At 55.4% G+C, this 19,009-nt stretch overlaps 1 protein-coding gene across 1 annotated transcript in view; it reads right to left on the minus strand.

The window, feature by feature from the left end:
• Window positions 1–484: 484 nt before the first annotated feature.
• Window positions 485–19,009, minus strand: part of SLC6A3 (solute carrier family 6 member 3) — a 50,120-nt gene continuing 31,595 nt past the window's right edge. The window contains exons 10-15 of the mRNA XM_045393510.2: window positions 17,511–17,639; window positions 16,789–16,888; window positions 13,981–14,081; window positions 10,726–10,893; window positions 8,740–8,811; window positions 485–2,434 (exon numbers count right to left, since the gene is read on the minus strand). Of these exons, the coding sequence (XP_045249445.1) occupies window positions 2,411–2,434; window positions 8,740–8,811; window positions 10,726–10,893; window positions 13,981–14,081; window positions 16,789–16,888; window positions 17,511–17,639 (594 nt within the window). The 3' untranslated portion in view covers window positions 485–2,410. The remainder of the gene's footprint in view (window positions 2,435–8,739; window positions 8,812–10,725; window positions 10,894–13,980; window positions 14,082–16,788; window positions 16,889–17,510; window positions 17,640–19,009) is intronic.

The following is a 19,009-nucleotide window of genomic DNA, read 5'->3' on the forward strand; positions in this document are numbered from 1 at the left end:
AGGGGCTGGGGGAGAGTGGTGCAGGATGGCACGGAGGTCCAGCCTGAGCAAGTGGGCACAACATAAAGCAGGTGCCGTGACCTGCCACAGGGGACCCTGCAGGAATGCGGACCTGGGTGAGGTTCACCACTGCACCCAACACTGTATGGGAGCCCAGGGAAGGGGAAACAGGTCATACCCAGCACACCTGCATGGGAGCCCGGGGAGGGGGGCAGATCACACCCAGCACACCTGTGTGGGAGCCTGGGGCGGGGGGCAGGTCACAGCCAGCACACCTGCGTGGGAGCGTAGTGGACGTGTTACCTCTAACATCTAGGCTTTAGGGGAGGCCAGAAGGAGAGATGGGCAAGAGGCATCAGGTGAGGAAGGGCTTGCTTGGGTGGGCTGGGGTGGGGCGGAAGCTGACCTCAGGGTGTGAGCAGGTGAGCTCGGCCCGTGTAAATGGATGGCGCCCAGAGGAAACGAGGCAAGGAGGCTGAGGCAGTTTTTCCATTGTGGACGTCTTTTATTGTGCTTAGGGACCCACACGATGCTGACTAGAGAGAGGTCGACAGACACGGACAACACCTGGGTCGCTACACGGAGCCCCTCCCCAGGAGGCGATGGGGAAGCCGCTCTCTGTGCTGACTGCAGCGGCCAGAAGGCGATGGGGAAGCCGCCGTCTGTGTCCCTCCCCAGAAGGCGATGGGGAAGCCATCCTCTGTGCTAAATGCAGCCGCCTGGCACTTCACAGGCTGACGGCTCCCACTGAGCATCACACTCCAGCCCCTGGAGCCCACGTCCACTTGCAGAGAACAGCCATGACTGGCCCTGCACGGACCCTGCCCTTGGGCAACACGCAGGCAGGCCCACCGACTCGAGGCACGAATTCAAACTATGGCATCCACCTTCCTGTCAGTGGCAGAGGGCAGCGTGCCGTGGAAAGCAGCTTTTGGCCAACATCCTTCACTCAGTATTGCTAATTATTCTTGTAAACAAAAACTGCAGTATCAGCAGGCAGGTTTGCAGATACTGCATTCTTGAATTTGTTTTGATTCACAGGTAAATATGATTTTAAAAAGCCATTCCCAAACATAGAAACTGTTGTTACTGATGTGACATGCACCTGAGAGAAATAAAATTCCAGTGGGGTCTCTTCCTGGAGGTCATGGCTCAAGGCCAGGCAGAGTGTGGTCTGCAGGCTGCCTGCATGGGGGCTCTGCATGCATCCTGGGGTAGTATACGCTCCTGTGGGGCCCTGCATGCGTCCGGGGATAGGACACTCTTCTGTGGGGTCCTGCATGCGTCCTGGGGTAGTACACGCTCCTGTGGGGCCCTGCATGCATCCGGGGATAGGACACTCTCCTGTGGGGTCCTGCATGCGTCTGGGAATAGGACACACTCCTGTGGGGCCCTGCATGCATCTGGGGATAGGACACACAGCTGTGGGGCCCTGCATGCATCTGGGGGTAGGACATGCTCCTGTGGGGTCCTGCATGTGTCCGGGAATAGGACACGCTCCTGTGGGGCCCTGCATGCATCCGGGAATAGGACACACAGCTGTGGGGCCCTGCATGCATCCGGGGGTAGTACACGCTCCTGCGGGGGCCCTGCATGCATCTGGGAATAGGACACACTCCTGTGGGGTCCTGCATGCGTCCGGGAATAGGACATGCTCCTGCCAGGGCTTTCCCTACACCGAAAGGACCCACAGGCTGCCCGAGTGGCAGTAGCCTGAGCTGGTTTCAAGGAGTTTTATTTCTCTCTGCTACAAGAACATAAACAGAATTTCCTGGTGAGACGTACCAGGACCCCTGTCCTCCAATGCCTCTGAACAGACTGCGACGTATCAACTGAACGCTCAGTTTCCAGCCTCTGCTGGGAGCCACGCGTCAGGAAAGGACTTGGTGTGAATCCGCGGTTTCCTCCATTTCACCTTCTGCACAGCTAAACCAAGCGGAACACTTGGCTTTTTAATGTGGGCAAAGTAAATGGTCTAGGAAGCTACTGTGAGCACAGGGATTCTCGGATTCTCAGCACAGGTGCGTCTACAAGGATCATGATCCCCGCCTGAGAACACAGTGCCCCTGGGGCAGCCTCGGAGCCGGGAGCCGGGAGCAGAGAGGGAGGGAGGGAGCCAGCCTCACACAGACGGCATGAAGTTAGACATTTTTCTGCCCTGCAGGGACAGGAATGGGGTGGACCTCACTGCACGGATCTACGTCTTTATTACAGCAACACAAGACACGGCGAGGTGCTCCCGGCGCGGAAAGGTGTAAACAGTCAGAAGCGTCTTCTGCTTGGTTGTGTGTTTTCAGTAGAGGTTGAAGAGTAGAAGTTGCCCTCCTTTCTCTTGAAACTCAGATTTCCTTGGTTTGTTCGTGTCTCTCCCACTGCGGGATGACTTCCCGGGTCTTTGTCTCTGCTCCCTCTACACCTTGAGCCAGTGGCGGAGCTGGAAAGAAAACAGGTTTATTCCGAAATGGAGAGTGTGGCTGCTGGGAGAAGGGCAGCCCTGGGGCGATGCCCCGTCTTGTGGCTAAGAGCAGCTGAAGGCAGTGAGCAGCCTGCAGCCTCCCGGCCACGTGCCCTGGGAGACGGGGAGGCTCATCGGGGGCCTGGACCAACACGCCCCTGACGGGTGCCAGGGACCCGATGCCTCACTCAAACTTCTATAAATCAATTATTACTCGATTTTTTAAAAAGCTGTGAGGATGTGGTTGCCGTGGTGGCCATGGTGGCCTCTGGGGCATATTGATCAGCTGCTGAGCCTGAGAGATGCCGGGCACCCTCAATCCGAGGCTAGTTCCAGATTGTACCCCAGTGACTTGGGTGTGACGTGGTGATGTCACCTCTCCCCCAGGTCGCCCCACCTTCCTGGGGGCCTCAGATGCTCCGTCCAAGTGACACGCTACCTCTGCAGCTCCGTCTTGCTCTCTGCGACCCAGGCGGGCGCAGGAGCAGGGTGTCCTGACTGCTGAGGGACTGATGACATAGACAAGAGCAGTTATTTAGACCGCCAGCAAATGTCACTGCCTGCTATTATGCAGCCGTTAGTTCAGCCTGTTTGTGAGCACAAGCCCCTCGATAGCACTCAATGGCAAGAAGTGTGCTTCATAAACATTTCCAAACAGGGGCACGCAGGGCTGCTTCTGACAAAACTTTGCCAGCCATGGAAAGCCACTGAAGCTACCACTGGCCACATCACAGATTCCTCCGGCCCCTCCACCGAAAGCCTGCAGGGACCTCCTCAGCCTGGGTGGGATCACACTGCAGGCCAGGGGTCTACCGGGGGACTGGAGCAGCCACAGTTGACGCCAGCACAGGCAGCATCCAGGTGCAGCTCGGGGCTCAGTGAAGAAACCTGGGGCAGGGAGCCCGGCCGGGACCCACAGCCAGGGGTGGCCCAGCGGCCGGAGCCCTAGAGCAGAGGTTCTGGGTGGCAGCCCCACTTCAGGCCAGCGATGAAGGAGCCATGCTTGGGACTCCGGCTGTGAGCCCCGTAGCCCTGGGGTGAAGCAGTTCTCTGTCCTGCCCTCTGACAGAAGCAGAAGGTCCCCCTCTGGAGGGAGGTGTGCTTGGGGGCTCCCAGATTCCCACAGATTAAGATCAAGCCATAAATGTAAAATAAAGACTAGAAACAGAAGACAGCAGCCCACTCTACGTGAGTCCCCAGAAACCAGACCTCAGTTTGATCCCAAAGGACCGGAGCTGTTGCAACAGATTACAGGACGGCCACACAGGGGACCCTCGAAAAAGTGACACACGCACATCACAGTGATGAGAATTTCACAAGAAACAGCAGAGCACACGCAGCTTCCAGAGATGAAGTAGGAAAGAGAATGGCCGGGATGCTGAACCGGGCAGGGCAGTGGGAAGCGGAGCATCCATAGCTGAGCTACGGTTTGTTTACGTGACGGACGGTCAGAGACCAGTCACAGCAGGCGAAGCGTAGCTATGGACACAGACATTTCTGACCTAGACAGAATAACAGGGACCGAACAACCCCCAAATAAACAAAACACATACACCAATGGCCTTCCAGACTGTGGACACCAGACCATAAGGGTCAGTGGTCCCTGAGGGACATCAACAAGGAGCCCCCACTGCCAGCCTGCTTGCTGCCTCGAGGGAGTTTCCAGATTGCAGCACAGCGAGGGTGCAGCATGGTGCACTCCCTGGGTTGAGAGGCTGGAAAGGAGAGCGAGGGAAATGGAGGTGGCTGCAGTTTGCAGGCCACAGCACCAGAGAGGAGGTGGCCACACAGAGAGAAGAGCCAGGACGATGGCCCAGGACCCTCGCTGAGGGTTCAGTTGAGCACACCCGCTGTGTATGAGGAGGCTGGGGAGAGAACTGCGGACAGGACCAGAGGGAACCACCTCTGATGCCCACACAGGGCTGGGCACAGTGCCTGCTCCCCCAGCCAGGAACAATCACGATTCTCGGGGATTTGCATGGCGTGTACACAGGGTCTTGCTTCAGTAGGGCTTGGTTAGGGCTACACCAAATGCTGAAGCCAAATAATACACTTTTTAGGAACCTAGGAATATCTAGAGATGTAACAAATGAAATTGTAAGAATGGCAAGGGAAAGATCAAGCTAGACTCAGAGAAAGATGGGTGCAGGGCAGGCCGTTTCCACAGTGTCTACTTTTCCTGCTGTGGGCTCACAAGTGTCTGTTTGTTATGTAGACAAATTGATAATTTAAAAATGGCCACGCGTGGATTAATGATAAGAGTGTGCTACTCAACTGTGCACCTAAGATTCGAATGAAAACAAAATCTAAGTGAGGTAAGAGACCTGGAGGACCCAGGGCAAAGTGGATACACCAGAGCCTCATAACGGAAAACACAGAAAGGCAGAAGGCAATCTTTCAACGTGTGGCTGCAAAATTAACAGAATGACAAGATTTGTGAATCTGCAGATCTGGCTACACAACATATCCAGAGAGGATAAATAAAAAGAAACCCAGGTCCCAACACTCCACAGTGAACCCACAACACGGAAATTACAGGAAACTTGGCCGTGTGCAGGGGTGAGGACAGAGCCCACCACAGGGCAGGCTCACAGGTCCACACATCTCAGCACAGCCATGGAACACTGCTGCCGCCAAAACGCAGAGAGAGTCACCGTCAGCCTGGACCCCTGAGCCCACGACAGTGCTTTCGTGAATGAGAGCAGCATAAAGATGTTCCCAGACACCAATAGCGAGGGAGGTTAGCAAGAGACCTCCTCAAAGGAATGTCCGAAGGATGCTTTTTGAAAAGCAAGAAAATGGTCCTAGAAGAAAAGAAGTCTATAACAAAAGTATGGAAACCAATAAACACCAAGCATGCACATTAGTCCAAGGAACAGGATGAGTCCATACAAAATAATAACAGCAACGAGAACAGTAACGGTGTCCAATAACAGTGGGTTAAAAAGACAGAAATAGATCTCAGCAATCATGGCATATTCATCAGTAGGAGGAAGATTTAAGTCCTCGTAATGGGATGGGGTTAAAATACGGTTTAACTGTAGAGTTTAAGTGAAATATGTATGGTACAACCTCAAGAGTAGCTATTAAAAGAATAGAATAAGGCCAGGCACAGTGGCTCACGGCTATAAACCCAGCATTCTGGGAGGCAGAGGTGGGCAGATCACTTGAGGTCAGGAGTTCGAGACCAGTCTGGCCAACATGGTCAAACCCTGTCTCTACTAAAAACACAAAAATTATCCAGGTGTGGTGGTGGGCGCCTGTAATCCCAGCCATTGAGAGGCCGAGGCAGGAAAATCACTTGAACCCGGGAGGTGGAGGTTGCAGTGAGCAGAGATCATACCACTGCACTCCAGCCTGGGTGACTCCATCTCAAAAAAAAAAAAAAAAAAGGATAAAGTATATAAGTTCTAAGCAAGTAGAGAGAAATAAATGGAATAATAAAAATGAGTGAACCAAGAAAGAAAAATCAATCTATAAAAAGGCAATAAGGGAGAAAAATAAACACTAAAAATGGGACAAATAGACTAGAAAGATAGTAGAATCAAGTTCAAATATATCAATAATCACAACAAATGTAAATGGATTAACCTGCCCAATTGTGAGAGTAGAAGATTCTAGGTGTATGCTGGGTTTGCAAAAGACACTTAAATCTTAAGATCACTGCAAAGGTGAAAGTTAACAGATTGCAAAAGATATCTCAGACAAACTCAAAAGACACCTGGTGCAACTGTATTCATCCCAGACAATCAGACTTTAAGACCAAAAGCATCATTAGGGGGTGAAGATGCCTTCATGTCAGCAGGAAGAGATGGTCATTCCAGACACGGATCAACCTCAGAAAACAGCCTCAGACTACAGAGAGCAAAACTGGATAGAACTGAGGGGAACAGCAGACAAATATACTATCGAGGAAGAATATACCACAGGCATCTCTCAATTACTCACGGTCAAGCACCCCTAAAATTGAGAAAGTGTAGACAACGTGGGTAACACGATATACAAGCCTACTCAAATGGACAGAAGCAGAACTGTGTATTGACAATTAGAGAATAGCACATTAGTCTAAAAGATGTGCAACGTTTATCAAAGTTGATTAGGTGCAAGGCCCTAAAGAAGTCTCAATACATTTTATTTATTTATTTGTTTGTTTGTTTATTTTTTTTGAGACGGAGTCTTGCTCTGTCGCCCAGGCTGGAGTGCAGTGGCGTGATCTCAGCTCACTGCAAGCTCCACCTCCCGGGTTCCCGCCATTCTCCTGCCTCAGCCTCCCAAGTAGCTGGGACTACAGGTGCTCGCCACCTCGCGGCTAGTTTTTTTTTTTTTTTTTTTGTATTTTTAGTAGAGACGGGGTTTCAGGGTGTCAGCCAGGATGGTCTCGATTTCCTGACCTCGTGATCCGCTCGCCTAGGCCTCCCAAAGTGCTGGAATTACAGGTGTAAACCACCATGCCCGACCAATACATCTTAAATAATAGGTATCATATGTGTTTGAGAACAATGAAATTAATTTGGAAATTAAAAACAAAAAGATGAGTAAAACATCCCCATATATTTGGCAATTTAAAAACAGACTTTTAAGCAAGTTATGAGTTGACAAAGTCACGATGGAAATTAAAATATATTTAGAACTAAAATATAAAGAAAAATGCTATGTAAAAAAAATGTGGAATGCAGCACATGGAGTATTTTGAGGGAAATTCATAGCCTTGAGTGCTTACATTAGAAAAGAACAAAGGATGAAAATTAATAATCTAAAGTCCAAATTAAAAAGTTAGCAAAACTACAACAGAGTAGATCCAAGAAAAGCAGAGGAAGAAATGACAAAAACAGTAGCTGAGATTAATGCGACAGGACGCACAGCAAGAATCCCACATGAAGTCAAATTTGGATATCTGAGAAGACTAGCAAGATCCTATACAAAGTGTAAGACCCCGAGATGTAGGACTCTCAGCAGAGAGAGGCTCTGGTGGAGCTGGACTGGAGGCCAGTGGAGAGGGGCTGGCATCCCCTGGACGGATGGCGTGGGATGCCTGGACACTCCTCCTGTGTTTGGAGCAGGCAAGTCACTGAGAGGACAGAGGAAAGGGTGCCAAGAGAGGGAGGCAGAGCCCACACCAGAACCTGACTTGCTGGGAGGAGGAACAAGCTGGGCAGATGTGTGCCTAGAGGCGGCTTCTCCCCACTGCCTCCTGGCCTGTTCCCTGCTCAGCGTCTTGTTCTGCCTGACATCACCCCCCACCTCCCAGGCACACGGTGCCCCCTCCCTCTGCCTGCATCCTTGCTCTTGCCCCATGCTGGGCTCCTCAGGCAGGTCCATGCTGGGCTCCTCAGGCGTGAGCTCATGAGACCCCTGCTGGGAGAACTGTTTACGAGGATGAGGTGCAGAGAGGTGGCCAGAGGGAAGAGGCAGGTCCGAGGTGGGGCCGCGGTGCCCTCCACACTACGACCTTCCTCCCCTTTGCTGTGCATTGGACTCTGCTGTCAGCATCAGGCTGACTTTAGTGTCTGGAATCAGGTCGGAGCTGAGGCCGCTCTGGGGAGGAAGACACTGCCACAGGCCCAGGGCACAGCCCAGGCTCCTCTCCTGCTGGCCAGCTCTGTGATCTCGGGCACATTCCGGGGCCTCTCTGGGTCTCAGGGACCCTTGTGTAGAGAGAGTGGTGGGCTGCCTCTTAGGGTTGTGGGAGTAAAAACACATCAAGTGTTTACTCTGTGCCCCGGGAATGCACCTGCTCCACGGCATGCCATGAACGTGTGCGCACACACCTGGATGGCTCCCAGGGTGCAGGAAACACCTGGCGTGACCATCCTCTCACGTGAAGCCCACCCCAGGCTCCCAGACCTCTCCCAGCCCCTTCAGGGCTCCCTGTGGCTCCCCATGGTCAGGCCCAAGCCTCCCCTCCACTGTCCCTCGTGCCCCCATGAGGCGGGCGGGTCCCTTGCTGGTCCTTCAGCTGGCTCAGCCAGCCCCACAGGGCGCTGCTCCCATGGTCTGGGACATGCCCAGGTCTTTGCAAGAACCACGCTTTCCTCAGGTGTGCGTGCAGACGCACCTCCCAGGGCCCCCGCGTCATGCACCCCCCGTCCCAGGTGCACGTCTCCATTGTCACCTGCCACCGCTGGCGGCCTGTCCTCATAGAGTGCATGCTGGCTGAGTAAATGAATACCATCTACACCAGCCTCGTCTACACCAGCCTCAGAGCCCTCTGGGGGCTAAGTACACCGAGCTTGGGATCATTCTGAATTCCCCTGAGAGAGGCCCAGCGGGGACCGCGACCTCACCGTGAACTGGCGCACCTCCCCTCTGTCCACCAGCTCGCGGTCCTTCTCGGGCGCGATGGCGTAGGCCAGTTTCTGAAAGAGAAGGAGAGTGTGGGGGCCAGTGCAGACCAGCACCCACCGCCAGCACCCATCACTGACTCACACTGCCAGGACCCTCACCTGCCAGCACCCTCACCACCAGCGCTCCTCACCTGCCAACGCCCACCTGCCGGCGTCCACACCACCAGCGCCCACCACTGACTTAACACTGCCAGTGCCCACACCGACCGGACAGCGGTCAGGCCCGAAGCCGACATTCTGACAGTCCCCTTAAAGTCTAGTGCAGAGCAGGACATCAGCATTTGAGCCCTCGCTTGAAATAAAACATGATCCTGGAGATGGCCCTTGTCTCTAAGTCATCACATGTGCTGGGCTCTGAGTAAGAAAGTGCTCACACCCAGGTGGGCTGCCTCGGGGCCACCTGCAGCTGACATGTTCCAGGAGCACTTGCCTTTTGTCACCTGCAGCTCCTGGGGAGTGAATGCGGAACCTGCCTTTCTTTCACTGCCTGCTGCAGCAGCTCCTGGGCCTGGATGGCACCAAGTCCTCCCGGAGCAGGCGGCATCTTCAGGAGCTCACACTCAGAGACCTGGATGCCTGTGTCTGGATCTCTGAGGCCAGGTGACCTCTCCCAGGGACCCCTGTGTGTGGCTCCACCCCACGTCATCACCACAATTCCACTTGCACCTGGCTCAACTGCTGAGGTTTTACTTGGCTTATGTTCAGAGTTTGGCTGTGCGAGGGGTAAGGGCACTGGCTATTCAGGCCCACCGGGCTGCAGGCGTCCTCCAGCTCTGTGCTGACCTGGGCCCCGCCTCCCGAGTCCATCCAGCCTCCCAGAGGAGCTCCTCCCTGCAGGGACTGCCTGGCTGCCTGCTCTTCCCCTGCGCTGGGTCCTGGCAGGTCAGCGCGTGGGGGTCTGAGAAGGACTGTCCACAGCAGGGTGTCATCAGCTTTCCTAGGGCCATGGCAGCCCCAGAGCCCCTCCCACTCCACAGAAGGCCCCAGCCACACACTGTGCTTTGCCTGCACTGGGCCCTGGCCTGGCCGGGCTGCTGAAGAGTCAGGCTCGGTGCCAGCCTGGGAGCACCTGCACATGTCTGAGCCCAGGGGACACCGTGTGGCCCTAAGGTGGATCCTTGAACACAGCAGGTGCCACTCCAGGGTTTTGCTGCCCAGGGCCAAGCCAGTTCTTTCTGAAAAAGGCTAGGATTTAAGGAAGCAGCTTCCGGGAGCTCCCAGTGGTGGGCTCTCAGGTGAGGGCAACCCTCTTCCAAGCAAGGCGTGTCTTTGTATCTTCCGGGAACCACAGAGCAGGGTGTTAAAGGAGGACCGCGTGACTGGTCCACCTGCCTTTCCTCCACACAAAGGTGGCAAAACCAAGCGAGGAAAGGAGGTGCGCATCAGGGACTCCACAGAGCTTCCTCCACTGCCTGGGGCTCCAGCTGCCCCTGTTCAGCCAAAGTGGGGCTCGGCCCTGGGGGGAACTAGGTCGCCCCTGATTCTACCGCCCTCAGATGGCTGCTGTGTCCGCCCCACCACACACCATAGTGTGTAGGCATGCATGCACTCAGTACACACAAACACTCAGATACGCATGTGAGCACAGACCCAGGCACACACACACGTGCACATGGAGACAGCACATACAGACACGGAGATACAGTGGACATACATATAGGTACATGCACACACAGACCCATACACACATAGACACACACATGTGGACACACATAAAGACACACACATGAATACACATACATATACACACCCATGGACACAGGCGTGCAGGTGGACACACACACACACACTGTTGTGGTGGCCATCTCCAGTCTCCTCCTCTTGGTCACAGATGACCCAGGCAGGTGAGGACTGGGGCCACGGACAGCCACGGAGCCTTTCTGGTGGCCTCGCACTCAGGTGAAGGCGCCGCGTCCAAATACCCACCTCTCGAAAGGACCCAGGCAGGCTGCAGAACTTGTAGGCCGCATAGATGGGCACCATGGCCATGGAGGACGTGGCGATGACCCAGCCCAGCGCGTTGGCCCAGTCGGGGAAGATGTAGGCTCCGTAGTGGGGGGGCCTGAAGGTCACGATGCTGACCACGACCACGAACTGAAACCAGCAGACACAGGTCAGGCAGCTCTCAGCCGGCGGTGCCAGGACAAAGCAGGGATGGGGCAGGTACTTCATGGCAGAGGGTCTCTCAGCCCCTACAGCTGTGCACATGCAGAACCCGGCCAGGCCTGCAGACATGGCAGCAGGGCATCCCAGGCAATCCATGTCCTCCTGAGGCATGATCTCGCCTGTCCTGTCCTATCCTGTTCCCTCCCCTCCCCTCCCCTCCTGTTTTGTCCCCTCTCCTCCCCTCCCATCCTATCGTGTTCTATCCCATCCCATCCTGTTCTATGACACCAGATCCTGTCCTACCCCGTCCCATCCCATCCCATTCCTTCCTGCTCTATCCCACCTTGTTCTATTCCTTGCTTGAAATCACAACAAACACAAAACTGGCCACCAGCCCGTCCACTGAATCTATGATCCATGGCCTGAAGACACAACTGTGACCCATGCAGGACCACCCTAGGGCCATCCGGGCTCCGTATCTCTACTCTTTCTAGAAGCAAATCTGATGAAGTCACAGACCTGTCTCAGAACCACCACCACAAAGGTAACACAGAGGGTGGGATGGATGCCACTTGGAGGGGCAGCTTCCCCCTCTCCGGAGGCTTCTCCTGAGGCAGCTCGTGCATTTGTTCCTCCACTCCACAAACATGCACCACCATCTAAAAAGATCCTCCACGTGCCTCCACATGCACCTCACACCTGAATGTGTTCTGTGCACCCACGTGTGTACTGCGTGCCTACATGTGTGTTCTGTGTACCTGAGTCCTTCCCAAGGAGACAAGGGAAGTTCTGATAGATACGGTTTATGATGTAGCTCAAAATGCATTTTTTTTCCAAATTGTCCATTTTTCCTCAATTTCAGAAAAGTTAAAACATCCAAGCCTTGCACCCGAAAAGCATGTTGGATGCATGTCTCATGCCAGTCTCAGCATCTTCTTCACACGCTGCTTCGAGCCACCTGCAGGTTTGGAGCTGGGTAGCGAAGGACTGGGATGGGGGTTAGGGTTGTGTCTGTCACGTGACCAAGGCCAGGGTGGGCAGCAATTTGGCGAGCAAAGCCAGGGTCCTGGGGCATCTGGGATTGGGGGCCGGCCTCCGCTGCACAGAGAGCCCTGAGCATGCTTTAAAGAGCCATGCGTGCATCCCTGGACATGTCGGTCTTGCATATCTGACATGTAGGTATGGCTGTAACGTGCTTTCTTGTACTGTTCAACTTCTTGCTAGATACTGCTTTTCTTAGAAAGAACTATGCCTCCGCAGGCCACAGTCTGCCCATGTGAGTTGCCTTTGCTCCGGCATAATTTCCATTTAGCAGTGCTGTGGCGTCATCTGCCACAGAGTCATCTGAACAAGTCTGGAGCGTGTACACCCCTTACAACCACAGGCCAGCACACGCCAGAGGGCAGGGGACGACGCCACAGCCTGAAGAAATAGATGATAATACAGACGTTGTGTTTCTGCTAAAATCAAAACTTCATAGGAATTGCACTGTAATACTAAATATAAAATGACATAGAGCAATGAAATGGTCATGTTTCTCTCAAGTTGGCAAAATGAAGTCCTGTTTCGTGTAGTTTGTAGGTTTATCTAAAAGTGTACGACATGTGTTTCTGTATGAAGTTCGAACATTTAGTCTAAGATCAGTAGAACATTTTATCTCCTAAGATCGAGGTCAGCCCTCTGGGTGTTAAGAGGAGACACCCCCTCAAGGGGAGCCGACGTCCTCATGCAAAAAGGCTGTTTCAACTAAAGGCGGGGGAGAGCGGGAGGTGGGCAGGAGGCTGACTCTCCGGGAGGGCTTCCTCACTTTCCCCTCTGAACAGCCGTGTAGTCTGTGTCCTGTTAAAAGGCTGCCCCGTGCATCCAGGAGCCTTCAATGGGAGCCTCACAAGCACAGTTAACTGGGCTTGGAACACTTACGTGCAGTCATGCCACGCGGCCTGGAGCTCAGATATGGTGGAATTTCTACAAGATGCCGGGCGGCTTCTGTCACACTATGTCGAGCTTTTCCGGGGTAGGGCCTGTCTCTCCTCTCTTTCCTGTACCCTGGAACCTCTCTGCTTGCAACTACGGGGCTGTCCCACCTGCTGTGTGCTGGTGACGGGGATCTCCACGCACGCAGGCCCTGCTGACCCCGGGACCAGCCTTGGTCCGTGAGCGGGTGCGGCCTGAGTCCCCCGCCCTGTTCCAGGCCCCACCTCGTGCCTGCTGGACTCGGGAGGTGCTTCTCTCTGTGAACAGCTCACGGACGCTCTGCTTAGACCTGGGCCGTTCTTAGGTCTCCTGCCCAGACCAGGCGGCACAGCTTTGCTTTGTGAGCCTCTGGGCCTCTGTGGTTCAGCCGGGGAAGCACTGCAGGCAATCCCTAACGGGTGGGCGTGGCCACGTGCCAACAAAACTCTATTTACAAACTCCCATGGCCTTGCCCGGTGGGCCCTGACTCAGCGGCCCAGCCCAGATGATAGAAGTGCCTACTGGACGCAGTGATGCTGCTGAGTCAGAGGGAGGCAACGGGACAGGGCCGAGGCCCCTGCTGAGCCAGAGGGAGGCCTGCGTGAGCAACGGGACAGGGCCAAGGTCCCTTTTACTCTCAGGGTCTCCAGCACTCGGCATCCTCTGTCCCCGCCAGCCCGGAAGCTCTAACTTCAACCTTGATCCTCACGGGTAGAGGTGAGTGGATGGCCAGACTCACTTCCAGCTTCCCCTCCCAACACAGCGGGACAGCCCAAGTGCAGGCCTCACACGGGCTGTGGCAGGGGTCCGAGACCACCTGGGGCCACACCTGAGGTTTTCTTGGTGGGTCTAGAGGGGAGGGCGGAAGGCACCTTCAGGAGACTAGAGATGAGTTCGGGGACCAGCCTGCCCTTTCGGGCCGAGTCCTGAGGCCCCTGACTCCAGCCATGGTGAGCTCAGTCTCAAAGCAGCCTTTAGGGGCCCACCCCGGGTCCTGCCCGCAGCCTCCTGTGCACACAGTTTGCTCAAGCAACAACCCACATGCGGGCGCTGGACCTCGGGGCAGGTGCCAGAGTGGGGGCAGTGGGCAGGGGGAGGGGCAGGCAACCGGAGGTCCCTTACCAGGAGGAAGCAGGGGCTGACCAGCTTCCAGCACAGCCTCCAGTACAGGCTGGGCCGCTGCCCGGTCATCTGCTGGATGTCATCGCTGAACTGCCCGACGCCTGAGGGGAGATGAGGCAGCGTCAGCGCCCATCAGGGCAGTGCATTCCCCGATGCTAGACACACGTGGGGTCCTCGCTGACCCCCAAGGGTCCCACCTACCAGCCCCAGGCTCCGGCTGCACCCAGCCTCCTGTGGAGGGGGCCGGGCCACACCCCAGCCCACTGGGTGCCTCGCTGACGGGTGGGAGCCCACATGTCCGCTCCACCCTGGAGACCCACCAGGAAGAGCCGCACCCCGGCAGGAGCTACCCGCACCCCAGCAACAGCCCCTCAGCTCCTCCTCCTCATCCCACGGCTCTCCCTGCCTCCCTCTGCCACCGGTACTCCTCGTTCACTTAAAAAGATTGTGGTAAAAGACATACAACATAAAACTTCCCATTTTAGCCATTTTTATGTGTAGAGTTCATAATGTATTAATACATTCACGTACTGTGTAACCATCACCACCACCATCTTCAGAACTCCATCTTCCAAAACGAAATTCTGCCCCCATGAAACGCCAACTCCTCCCGACCCCCAACCCCCGCCAGGCCCCGGCACCATCTGCTTTTTGTCTGAATGAATGTGACTCCTGTGGGCACCTCCCGTCAGTGGAGTCACGCGGCACGGGGCCTCTGCGACTGGCTTACTCCCTGGAGAGTGTCCCTGAGGCCACCCAAGCTGCAGCCACCTCAGCATTCCCTTTCGTTTTAGGGCTGAACCATATTCCGTTGTGTAAGTATACTGTTACTGTGTCTTCAGAAAAGCTATTTCGAGAAACATAATAAACATTTTTTTCTCCCCAAAAGCAAGTACCAGCAGTCTGCTTTAGAAAGGCCTATTTTTCTTTCGCTGGTATCATCTAACTTCTAGGAACTGACCATAAGACCTTAAGAGTGAGCTCTCCCCCCACATCTGGCCTGGTCTGTGACTCGTGTGCCCACGGCTGATCTGCTGAGATCTGGGGCAAGTCTGGCAGTCGTCCCGTGTCCCCTCAGAAAGAAGCCTCCACACGGAATCCCCTCTGCACACCCCACCCCGGCATCCGAGCCCTGGACATGAGAGATGGACGTGGGAGGCAGCGGGGATGCAGAGAGGTGAGGCCAGAAGAAGCCAAGGGGGGCGTCTCCAAGGCCCCTCAGCCCCCAGACCCTTCCTCGCGGGCCCCTGCCAGAGCAGGAGTCATCAGCTCCAAGACCTACAGGACCGCGGCGCACTGGAAGCCCGGCGTATTCCGCAGCTTATTAGAGCACAGATTTTGTTTCATTTAGATGAGAGGGGCGTGGATTTCTCTTTGGAAAAATAACACAGATCTCAGTCTTCGGAGGCTCAGTTCACCAGGGCCAGCTTCTCCCCGACTCCCGTGGTTCCAGAGGCCATGGCGCTGGTGAATTCGAGGCACTTTCTCCCTTCCTCTGTGAAGGTCTATGTTTTGTTCAGGGAACATGACAATGAAAGCGATAGACAAAGTATTGATTCCAGGCACCCGTGAAAGTACAACGACGTTGATATTTCCCTTTTCTGTAGAGCAACACTGAAAACCAACACTGAAAACAACGTTCTCAGAATAGGAGCTATTTCTCTGATTTGTCTGAAAGCCAGGGCATTTATCTGGCTATAAATTCCATGGCTCTGAGGCATGACCCCCTTGTTTGCAGGTGAGCTGGGCGTCCTCCAAAACCAGGGCTCACGCAGCACCACAGACGTTCAGCCAGATCCCCACATTTTTTTTTTTATTTTTTGAAATGGAGCCTCACTCTGTCGCCCAGGCTGGAGTGCAGTGGCACAGTCTCGGGTCACTGTAACCTCCGCCTTCCGGGTTCAAGCTGAATCATACTGAAGACATCGCTGTGTCTTCAGAAAAGCTGCAGCCTCCCGAGTGGCTGGGATTATAGCCGTGCGCCACCACGCCCAGATATTTTTTTTCTTTTAGTAGAGATGGGGTTTCACCATGATGGTCAGGATGGTCTCGATCTCTTGACCTCGTGATCTGCCCACCTCGGCCTCCCAAAGTGCTGGGTCACAGGTCACCGCGCCCAGCCTGCACGTTCATGGTGAGATGCCCGGGTTCAGCCTTGCCACCTCCCCGGAAGCGACCTGGCCAGGTGAGTGGAGCTGGCACTCCAGCCCGTCTTACAGAAGAGAGAACTGAGGGGAGTCGAGGTGACTTGTCCAGGTCAGCACACAGGGAAGGGGCAGCCCTGGCTCCAGGCTGGGTTTTCTGTTGCTGTTTAAACCCCTGGTGGACATCCCAGGACCCAGCTGGGGCAGACCAATGGGCCAGGAGCTGCACCCGTTGGGGCATCCGTTGGAGAGCCGCCCGCTGGCCATCACGCCCCGACTGCTCTGGGGCTCTGGTCAGCAGGCAAGGCCATGACGGCACCTTTGAAATGCAGCATGTCACATCCCTGCTGAAACCCCCAGCATGGATCTGATTGTGTGGGATGGGCTCGCCAGTGCCTCCAGCGTGGAGGAGGTGGAAGACGCCCGGCCACTGTGAACACCTCTGACCACAGTGTGCGTCTTCCGGCCACCATCCAAGCTAAGCACCTCACTGATCCCATTGAAAGGACCAGGGCCAAGCCTCTCCCCTGTGCGGAGCTGTGATGATCACAACCCAGGCTTCCGGCAGCTGAAAGGTGTGTCCTCACAGCGGCTTTGTCAGAAGGGGAGCGGCACAGCCACCAAACAAGAGGGCGTGGGCCTGGCTCCCTCTCCCCAGACTCACCGTAGAACCAGGCCACTCCGATGGCTTCGATGAGCACTCCAAAGAGGATGGACGTGCCGGCTGCAAAATGGTCCAGGAGCGTGAAGACGTAGATGCCACCCTGGAAGAGAGGGGAGCCTGTGGAGCTGCAGAAGGGCTTTCCCCAAAGGTCAACCTGGCCCGGGACTCACTGTGCACACAAATGGTTTCACTCAGTGCAAACTCTGCTTTGAGTCCCTAAAATTCTATCCACATGCAGCTACTTAGGGCCACGTCTATCACAAAAAAATAAAAATAAAAATGACCTCTCCTTTCCCTTCCCAGGGCTCTGTGTGCAATTAGAAATAGAAGCAACCAAACGTGGAACTTGGCAGTGCCTCCCTTGGAGAGCACGTGGCCTGGGCTCCCCCTCCCATGTAGATAGGCTCTGCCACCCCCTCCCACGTAGATGGGCTCTGTCACCACACCCCCAGTGTCCCCCAGTCCCCAAACCCTAGAGGGAGGCAGCTTCAGCCTCGGGCGCTTCTGGGGGAGCTGTCCCGGTGCTGAAGTGACTCTGGGACTAAGCTCCCATATGCAGTTACCCTGTGCACTGCTGTGAGTCATTCTCTGGGGTGGGTGGGGACGCAGCTTCCTGAAAGTGCTGTGGTTCTGTCTGGCCTGACAGTCCCAGCCAGGGCACCCCATGCCACATGCTAAGGAGACATGACCAGGAGAAGGCGAAGCCGGCAAATGGTACGTACATTGGTGACACAGAACAGGGAGAGAAGGAAGGTCGCCAGGACGATGAAGAGCGTGAAGAGCTCACGGTGTCTGTGCAGCAGCTGGAACTCGTCGATGAGCCCGGTGATCACCGACTCCATACCGCCCATCTGCACACAGAGCACAGGGTCGGGCTGCAGGCTGGCAGTGCTCCTGTCCGCAGCCTGGGCCAAGATCCACTTGTCACCCAGGGGACGCACACCCAGAGAAGGACATGGAACAGGGGCCATGCGGCTGTCCAGGGTGCAGGACGCCTGGTAGTGAGGACAGCTATTGGTGCGGGCTTCTATGGCGGCACGACCACAGGAGAGAGGACCCAGAGGGACCACTCTATCCACGGTAGGGGGTTTGCAGTGTCTTCGATGTCTCTGGGTGGGTAAGATGTGGTATGGCTAAAACACCACCACCCCGTCCACTGCTGCTGCACAGGCTCGGCTCAGCCAGATTTTCCTGAGCAAGACGCGCCCCCCACGCAAAGCTTTTGGGTGCACCTGGCCCGGCCATTGGCTACACCTTCTCGATGGAGCCTCCCAACTCCAGGCATCCTCCTGTGAGATGCCATCCAGGCACCTGACTCCTACGTAGTGACCTTCTTCATCTTGCTCGGTCTCGGTCCAGGCCCCCCCTTCATGCTCCCATGTCAGGAACACGAGGCCTGTGGTCAACCCAAGAGCTGTGGCCGAGCTGGATAGGATATGAGTGGGGGTCAGGTGCATGACCCGTGTTTATAAGGAAAGGGATTCTGGGTACTTAGGTCCCCTGCAGCTGACAGGGAAGAAGGAGCCTGAGAAAGTCTAGCAGGCCCAGGGCTGATCGAGGGCTCCACCTGCCACCCCCAGCAGCTGGAGGTGCAGGGGCCACACACAAAGCATTCAGGGCCAGGCCTGGGGTTGGTGGGTGCCAGGAACTGCTGTTGCCCTCCTCATTCCTCGTGGGGTCGCCGAGGGTTCCAGGGAAAGCCATGAGATATGAAGGACCTGCTGTGTGCCCTCCAAGGCCCCACCACTCTGGTGTCCTGAGCCAAGTCTTTGGTGGCTGGGGCCCTGCTGCACGTGCATGCATGTGTGTGCGCATGTGTGTGTGCATGTGTGTGCGCTCATGTGTGTGTGTGCTTGCACGTGCGCATGTGTGTGTGCATGCGTGAGTGCATGCATGCATGTGCGTGTGTGCATGTGTGTGCGCGTGTGTGTGTTCGTGTGTGTGTGTTCATGTATGTGTGTGCGTGCATTTGTGTATGTGTGTGTGCATGCGTTCGTGTATGTGTGTGTGCATGCATTCGTGTATGTGTGTGTACATGTATGTGCACATGTCCAGGATCTGTAGGTGGCTCAGGGCAGGGCACACGGGTACCCCAGAGTAGAGGGATAAAGGAAAAGTTAAACTCCAGTCACCACTCACCCCAGCCCCAAGAAAGGTCTCCCAAATAATCGCAGGGCTCGCCCAAGTGCACAGGTCTGGGGGCCGTCCGTGAGCCCAGGGA

The sequence above is a fragment of the Macaca fascicularis genome, chromosome 6 (genome assembly GCF_037993035.2).
Source record: "Macaca fascicularis isolate 582-1 chromosome 6, T2T-MFA8v1.1".
In the NCBI taxonomy this organism is placed as follows: Eukaryota; Metazoa; Chordata; class Mammalia; order Primates; family Cercopithecidae; genus Macaca; species Macaca fascicularis.